We start from the raw sequence: 9156 nt of genomic DNA, 5'->3' as shown, positions 1-9156 counted from the left end.
TATACATAGGTTTACATAAAAGAAATATGCAAAGAAACATGCTCATTGGCTGAGCGGTTGAGCCTACACCGCAGGAAGAATCTAAGCTTCCATAGTTGGTTAGATGTGCCATGAGCTTACCAACCTCCGATTTGGACCGTACTATGTCTATCAACTACACAAGCTTGCTGGTGCAAAGCCTCTCTCAAACTTCTCCATCGTTGGTACTTTGCTTTGACCTGAATCACCCCATCTATCCTCCTAAGGAGAAGTTTGTTTGGTTTCAAACTCCAATTCAAACAGGAGGCGTCTCTGTCTCGGCTGTGCTACCAGAGGCTCCAGGGAAGTCGGTGCCCGGGACTCGAACCCGGAACTAGTCGGATGGAGTAGATAATTCTTCCTGATGGATCAATTCATGCTTTTGCTACAGGCCGGGACCGCGAGCGTACTGGCTATGCTAGTCATGATGGATCACGATCAACTGATCTGACACTATGCATGGAACCCATGATATAACATTTCATCGATCCAAGCACTGCACCCTTGCTTTATCTCTCCCTTCTCTTCTCTCTCTCCATCCAATTCTCTCGTGCCATGGCCAGCGTCATGCGCCACGTTCAGCATCTGATGGCGGTGGCTGCCATTGCTGCCGTCGCCACCCACGGCGCCACGACCACGCACCTCCAGTTCTACATGCACGACACGGTCACGCCGTCCGCCGGCAGCCCAGCCACGGCGGTGCGCGTGGTGAGAGGCCCCACGCCGGCGCCGGGCGACCCCATCAACCGGTTCGGCGACTTGTACGTGATCGATGACCCACTGACGGAGGGGCCCGACCTGGCGTCCCGCGCCGTCGGGCGCGCGCAGGGGTTCTACCTCATGGCGTCCCGTTCGGTCGACCAGCTGCTGCTCTCCGCCAACATGGCGTTCACGGCGGGGAAGTACAACGGCAGCTCCATAACCCTGTTGGGCAGGGACGCCATCTTCGACGAGATCAGGGAGCTCCCCGTCGTGGGGGGCACGGGCGGGTTCCACGGCGCCGCCGGGTACGGCTTGATCCGGACGCACTCATTGAACGCTAGCAACAACAACGCCGTGCTTGTGATCGACATGTACCTGATGCTGTAACGACTATCTACCTGCATCTTATATATGGGTAAGGGTGGGTACACTAGGCCATAAAAAATTTGTACTGACGGCTACAAGTGGTCTGTACTGGTGGGCTGAGCACCCGCCAGCAACCTTGAGCCATCAGAAATGCCGTCTGTGCTGGCGAGTGCCCGCCCACCAGCACAGAGCAGTCTGTGCTGGTGGATGACATTAGCCACTCGCCAGCACAGATGCTTCCTATGCTAGCTGGTGGTTACATCACCCGCCATCATATATGGTTTATGTGCTGGCGGGTGCTTCTGCCGCCCGTTAGGAATATGTATTTTTCCATTCAATATATTATTTTTTGTGAGTTATTTATTATTTCTATTTACCACCAGTCTTTGACGGTCTATTTTGCAATTTATAATTTCTATTTCCAGCTAGTTTCTAGCAGTCAAATTGAAATATATATCTCCAACTGCAGCAGCAGTCAAATTGAAATATGTATCTCCAAATGCATAACAACAAACTTGAATAATAAATTAATTCACATTATTCAAAACTGCATCGTACATAATATATAATTCACATTATTAAAAATCCAATATTTGTAATAGAGTTATTCTTTGCCATGCTAATATTAAAACTACTACACCCATTTACGAAGATTGTGCACTCGTTTTTGCCATCAACACACCATCTTTATCAAAAAATACTCCATCCTCATGACAAATCTCGCATAGGATGAACCTCGCCATGTCCGTACAAATGTTGTCGATTGTTTTGTCTTCGATTGAGCTATAGTTTTTGTCGATGGTAGGCATCTGCAAGTATACAGTAAATGAAGATTAGGATGTATTACTATTAGGAAGTTAGCACATAGCAGTGTATAAGGGACTTACGTCTTCAGGGTTCATCTGGTACCTCCTATTATTTCTGATGAATTCGCGCACGTAATATCCGCATAGTGCAGAGCCGGGAGGTTGCTTGTGGATTTGCAATGATATAGAAAAATGATGAGTTGTTATTAATGAAAAATGTACATTATATGAAAAAACCAAGTTTTTATATTCTTATGAATCTATCATATATTATTTTCATAGCTTTCTTCCTTTTTGGATTGTGGTCCCCGCCTTTTAGTATGTAAAGCTTGTACGCACTTTGAGGATATAAATATAAGAGTTAGTAATACAAGTTAGGTGCATAGAATGTCAACTTAGTGCTGCAAAGGAATGTCTTGCTTTTTTATAATGCCTATGAATCCATTGTACCTATCTCTACTAAAGCTGGCTGAATCGAGGACCACTACTTCTCCTAGTTTGGGTAAAATAATGATGGAAATCCCGTGGTCTCTACATTATATTAAAATATTTTTTTATTATAGATGGCATTAAATAGCGCTAGTATATATATACAGTAACTAAAACTAGCTTACTCAAAATTGTAAGGAGCCATGATATACTTCTTGTCAGACCTTTTCCTCGTTACTCTTGCAATGTATACGGACACTTTGTGCATTTCATCTCTGTGGGTTTTTAATTTTATAACATTTTTCTCCACTTCTATCTATGCTCCTTCATTTGTGCTTTGACCGTTTCCGTCATTTTGAGCTTGTGCTCTGGCTCGCTTATTCGTGCTGGGTCAAGCTACGCTACCTCGAACCTGTCATTCGTCAATTCTTTCTCCCTCCATTGCACCCTGCAGAATAGGTTGCTCAGGTACTTGACATATAAAATATATACGTATGTATTTAAAACTCATGTATGTGGTACATGTGGACTTACAAGCACCATATGGAAATGAGATTCATGTTGAGGTGTTGTTGATGGTAAATTCTATGCAAATCCTCGAAATCGATCACAATCTAGTAGTCGAGAACGCCAAGGAAAACCTTAGTTGGGACATGCGCGGTGATTGCTCGAATGCCTTGCTTCATTGCATTCATGATCCATCCATGCAGCTTATTCAAATCCCATGGGCCCTCTAGCAGATCCCACCAATACAAGAATGGTTTGCCATGCTCATAATCGATTAGGACTTCATCTAACACGAAGAAATTGAGCTTTTGATCATTTTCCTTTTGCTGAGAAGCGCTGCAAGTTACAGATTTTTCACTGGAAGATGAAGCCTTCATCTTCAATACGTTTAAAAACTTGTTGACTTCTATTGATGGAGCCTTTTGATCATATGTGCTGACCATATTAGGTACTGCTGGCCTCTAGGAGGTGGAGATGCCGGCGAAGGCGATGTTGGATCAATAACCTCTAAATCATCTACTCGTTCATCACCTTCGAGTGCTGATGTCCCATCATCCTCATTGAGAGCTTCTCGGATAGGTGATAGCATTGGCTGCTCATCCTCATTGGTAGCTCCGTGCACATGTGACAGTGTTGGCTGCTCACCCTCATTGGTAGCTCCGTGCACATGTGACAGCATCAGCTGCTCCGTGTCAACATTTGAATCTAGAAGGGTAGTTCTTGGCTCGGCTGTGAGGTTTATTTAGAACGATATCTCGGCAATGCCACAGTATGTGCTGGTTCATCGCATCACTAAGAACCTTAGTCCCCTCATCAGTAGGGATGTCTATCTCGCATGACTCATCCAACACCGTAACAACTTGCACCCATGTGTATTATAGCGAGGGTGCCTTTGGCAACACATGTCCCGTTATTGCCATGCCGGTTGCGACCTCTTGAAACTTATTTTGTTTCCTTCCATATAACCAACCTGCATGATGTATCCACTTGTATGTTGTCAATGAGATACCTCGCATTAGCAATGGAGGTAGCACTACTCGGGGCATCAAATAGTGTATGGGCAAGCAACATAGTTGGTTCTGCCTATCGTTGACCATTGGATACAGTTGGATGAGCCACTATTACTATGTGCTGGTTGGCCAAGAACTCCACAAACTCTTGCTTGGCGATTTCTCTCATCTTCTCTTTAAGGTTTTTCTTATAACGGTCGCACTTCCTGTAGCTTGCTTGGTCGTTGGGGAATGCTTTACCCTAGGGCACTGTTGATGACAACCCTCGAACATGCCCAGAGTGCTCCAAGGTTCTGATCATGGCTGTTAGCTGATCTTTCTCCCTGTCCGGTTTGAAAAGACCCTTCTTATCTGCCTCAGTGAGCTGTTCCAACCTCTCATAAATTTGGTCTGTTATTGGGTGTGTTAGTTTAACCTTGTCGTCGGGCGTTACTTTTAGAATTCGAGCTACTACCCAATTCGTGCTGCACTCATCCAAGCCTTCAAACATATTCGATAAATGAACTCTCCTCCGTTCTTCTTCCTCTCTCCTCCATTTAGCGATCTTGGCAACGTATTCTCCCGCACCCAAGTGATGGGGGTTCTGGGCGGCTTTTATAGCCTTCGTGGTATCTTCTTCGCTCAGGGCATTTGCTTCCAATATGTTCTTTTGTTGTTTGAACTCTTCCCATATTTCTGGAGGAAGCCTACCGATGTCTTCCCTAGCATTCTTGCCTTTCTGTACATATTATTTATTAAGAGTAGATCTCCAATTCCTGAAACATCTCCCAAGGAGGCCCTCAGCAAAGTTTGCTGCGAATTTCTCTTGACCTTTCAGGAAAAGTGAACCTTTCTTTCAATGTGGCCCACAATACATCCTTTGTAGTGGTAGGCACATTCTTCCAATTCCTAGTCGTGATCCAGGTGTGCAATTTATCCCTAACAATAGCTCCACATATGTTCTGAAACCTAGCAAATATCCCCTCAGGTAATATGGGCTCACCTTTGGCGCCAAACTCTTCTATTACAAGAATTCCTTTTTCAGGGATCTGTTTTCAGCTTCATTTCCCACGTTTCCTTTTTGGATTACTACTAGAAGTAGTAGTAGCCGAAGGTTGTGGTGCAGAGGCATCTACCTCCTCGTCATGTAGAGTAGATGTTCCACGACATCGCAACGGAGAATGAATCGGGGATTAGTCATCGTTCTATAGAGAAAACAATAGTTGGAGTTTATTATCTTCATGTGAACAACAAACGCATCACTAGCTAGTATATGAATATGCATGCAGGTAACTAATGATCCACGGTTGGATCGTATTCATGGTCATCTTCATCTAGACGCCCGCGAGATCTAGGTGGGCTTGGTTCGTACTCTGGTGGAGTAGAATATGATCCACAATCTTCACTAGATTCAGAGTCCTCGAAGGATTCCACATTGTTCTCATTGTTGTCCATCACTCTTAATATGCAAAATTGTAATACTTGCAATTAAAAATTATTCATGAATTTACACATATCAATAAATATTTGTACACTAATCTTTTCCTTTCATAATTTATACATATTTATTATTCATGAATTAATGGAAATCAATAACAAACATTTCCTTTCACCATTTATACTTATTTATTATTCATGAAAATTGCAATCCATAAATATTTATACACCACATTTATTATTAAATTTTCTTTTCTACAATAATTTGCAATCCAGTAATTATATTTGCATGAAAAAACCAACCGTGTGGCCCCCGGGAGAGGAAGAGGTGCTTCGGCTCGGGGGAGGGCCGATGGCGGCGCAGCGGCCTCGTGGAGGACCGGCGGTGGTGCGGCGGCCTTAGGGAGGCACAGCGGCGGCGCAGGCTCGAGGACGAGCAACGCCTCGGGTAGGAGCGGCGCGTCAGCTTCTTGGGGAGGAGGCGGGGCTCGGGGAGGAGCGGCGGTGTGGCATCACGGAGCGGCAGGGAGGAGGGAGGCACAGCGGCATTGGGCGTTAGGGAGAAGCAGAGATGTCACAGCATCGGGCATCGGGGAGGTGGCCGTTTACGTTAGGGACGGGCGAAGGGGCGGGTCTGTGGCCCTAGCTCATGGGCCTGGGGAGGGCCGGGGGTGGAGATGGTGGCATGGCTGGTGGTGGAGATGGGGTGGTGGCGGACAGTGGCCCACAGGTGAGCGACGGTGGTGTCGAGGAGGAGGCGGTGTTGGGGAGGGGGGTCGCGACGACGCATGGGTGAGCAGCGGTGGCATCGAGGAGGAGACAGTGTCGGGGAGGTGGCCAAGATGGCGTCGAGGAGGAGGCTGAGGTGGTGCTCCAGGAGGCATGGCAGCACACGGGTGAGCGGTAGCGCCATCAAGTTCAGCGGCGGTGGAGCTGGGGGGCGGTCGGCAGTGGAGATAAGGTGGTGGCGGACGGTGGTGCATGGGCGAGCGGTGGCAGCGTCGAGGAGGAGGCAGTGTTGGGGAGGTGGCCGCGGCAGTGCTCTGGGAGGCATAGAGGCGCTCGGGTGACCGGTGGTGGCGCTCCAGGAGGGTGGCAGTGGAGACGGGGTGGTGGCAGATAGTGGCGCATGGGTAAGCGGCAGCGGCATTGAGGTGGAGGAGGTGTCCAGGAGGGGGTTGTGGCAACGCTCCGGGAGGCAAGGTGGTGATCGAGTGACTGGCGGTAGCATCGAGGAGGGCAGCAATTCCGGCATAAAATTTTGGCAGCCTGACGGCGTAGTGAAAATTTCACGCTAGCACATAGAAATTTTGTTGCTCGGCCGTGGGTTATATGGGGTGTCCTATGTGCTGGCGGGCGCTAATGCTGCCTGCCAGCCCAGAGCTTCTGCACTAGCGAGCCGCATTAGCGCCTGCCAGCACAGAGTTTTCACCAAATTTTCAACCAATTTAAATACTTGATAAATGAGTTCAAAATTATTTCAAACGTCTACATCTAAGCATAAATGTTATTTAGTGAATGTAAAAAATATAATTTCATACATAACACAAATGTTTTGACTAGTTAGTTCACATGTCACTGTAGGTTGAAACACCTCATGAGTTATAGGGTGATTATGACTTGGATATCCATTTGGGAAAGATGTACTGTTACACTATCTCAAAATTGTGTTATTATTTTTGGTCCACGTTGGTACACTGCTAAAATGGTTACATGCCAAATATCATGATTGTTTGACAAATTTGTATTTTATTAAAATTAAAATAAACCTAGATGGAATGGCACAATCCACCTTTCCCCTTGGATTTGTGTTTTCTTATAAAGATACATTTTAGTTTTTATCTCAAATTATCAAATTTTCTTAAATATGGACATTTTTCAAAGGTTTAACTCAAAAATCCATTTACTTTTCGATTTAACTAAATTTAAAATATAATTTGGTCCAACAATCTTCATATTTGGTATGTAACCTCTTCATGAGTGCACCAACATGGATAAAAATAATAAGATAATTTTGAGATAGTATAATAGTACGTCGTTCCAAAATGGATATGCAAGCCATAATCACCCTATAACTCATGAGGTGTTTCAACCTATAGTGACATGTGAACTAACTAGTCAAAACATTTGTGTTATGTATGAAATTATTCACTATATAATATTTATGTTTAGGTGTAAAAGTTTGAAACATATTTGAAATCATTTATCAAGTATTTAAATTGGTTGAAAATTTGGTGAAAACTTTGTGCTGGCGGGCAGCATTGATGCCTCCTACAAAATCCGGAACCGCCTGATTTTCTCTAACTCCCGGCGTTTGTGAATGGAAATCACGCTATCAAGCTGCCAGTTTCCACCACGGCCCCAGGAGCACCGCCATCCTCCTCCCTGAGCGCCACCGCCGTGCACCGTTTGCTGGGCCGCCTGCTCGCCGCCGCCACTCCACCTCCTCCCCGATCGTTGTCGCACCGCCTCCCCTCCCTGGTCGGTTGTTTTTTTTCCTTTTTTTCCATTTTGTTCAAGTAAATTAATTAAGAAGAATATGTTATGATTAGTTTATATGCAGATCACACTATATTTTTCCATTTTGATTTCATGCAATTGCAACATGATAAAAAATATGTTATGATTAGTTTATATTCAAATCACACTATATATGTTTTTTAGATAGGGATTGTATTAGAAATTAAAAGTTGTTACCTTTTTCCATTTTTATTCCATGCAATTGCAAAATGATATAAATATGTTATTATTAGTTATAACAATGTTCATGAGATTTAAACCAACAATTATAAATTTCTTCCATTATTTTGGATAGTCTTTTATTCTGAGCATTTTGTAAATTTTATGTGGATAGTTTTGGCTCACTATAGCCAGTGGAAGTTCTTTTCCCCATGGTGATGGCGGCCGTGGAGGTGGCATGGGACAGTTCGGACTCGATTACTCTCTTGCTAGTCGTCCAGGACTTCACTTCCATGGCCCCATTGACTTGCCATTCGGCAATTGAAGCAGAGGAACAATTCCCAACATAGTAATATTCTTTTCTTCTTTTAATTTATTTTGTTACTACACATGAATAAATTCTAAATTTTCTTACATACAGTGTAGCTTATCAAACCTATTAGATGGCTCAAAGATGCTGTCGAAGCTATAGGTTGTACTTCTCCTGTAATGCAAACCGAGGACGTTGGTGAACATAATTTGAAAAGAGCACATCTCTCTTTTCAAGTACCTGTTCGAGATACAGATTTCACCTCGATGTCACTAGGAGAGGCCATCCCGATGGTTTCAATTGCCACATGGGGTAAAATAGCACCAAATATAGTAACTAGTGAGAGGACCGTCGTGGAGGCCTACCTATAGCAGCTTTAGGATCATGGGTACTTTGTGCCAGACTTTTCATATTTCCGAATAAAGCAGCTCGAGGAGGGAGAAGGCAATGTGATTGTGACTGCTGAGAGGCTTTCTCGGCTTAATGACATGGTATGGAACATTCTTTTATCATTCCTTTAACTTTAGTTATGTTACATCTTCTAACTTTCATCATGTTATAATCATCTTTTATAAGATATAATGGTACTACCATTGTGGAAGTGAGTTTTCATGCGATTCTGGATCAAGTCTTGAAAAAGTTTGATTTGACTTACATGGATGGAAACCCAATGTTCACCCCAGATTTGAAGTTCCAGGCTCATCTCCCTTTCTATAGGCCACATTAGTTAATGTCTCCATTGTCTGAGATTTATAGTAGTGTATGTGGTCGTCCATGGGAAGCGAAGGAGAGTGCCCTGATCCGTACTCTAACTTATTTTGATGAATTTCTAGGCTGGATGATTGGAGACCTTCACAATGTTGGAAAATGATCTGGACCCCATGACATGGTTCGTCTTTGATTCTTTACGGTT

General features: G+C 44.3%; 1 protein-coding gene across 1 annotated transcript; it reads left to right on the top strand.

Annotated features, from left to right (window-relative positions):
* Positions 1 to 273: 273 nt before the first annotated feature.
* On the top strand, positions 274 to 1452 carry LOC117834149 (dirigent protein 19). The gene has a single exon (XM_034713776.2). It carries the CDS (start codon positions 574 to 576, stop codon positions 1105 to 1107), a length of 534 nt encoding a protein of 177 aa, XP_034569667.1. The 5' UTR covers positions 274 to 573; the 3' UTR covers positions 1108 to 1452.
* The last annotated feature ends 7704 nt before the right edge of the window (positions 1453 to 9156 follow it).

This window comes from Setaria viridis, chromosome 8 (assembly GCF_005286985.2).
Source record: "Setaria viridis chromosome 8, Setaria_viridis_v4.0, whole genome shotgun sequence".
NCBI classification, from domain to species: Eukaryota; Viridiplantae; Streptophyta; class Magnoliopsida; order Poales; family Poaceae; genus Setaria; species Setaria viridis.
Note: the sequence above shows the minus strand (reverse complement) of the source record. Positions and strands in the feature narration are given on the sequence as shown.

Bases quoted from the DNA above. Each gene is read 5' to 3' on its own strand.
- LOC117834149 (XM_034713776.2), top strand. From the start codon at position 574: ATGGCCAGCGTCATGCGCCACGTTCAGCATCTGATGGCGGTGGCTGCC.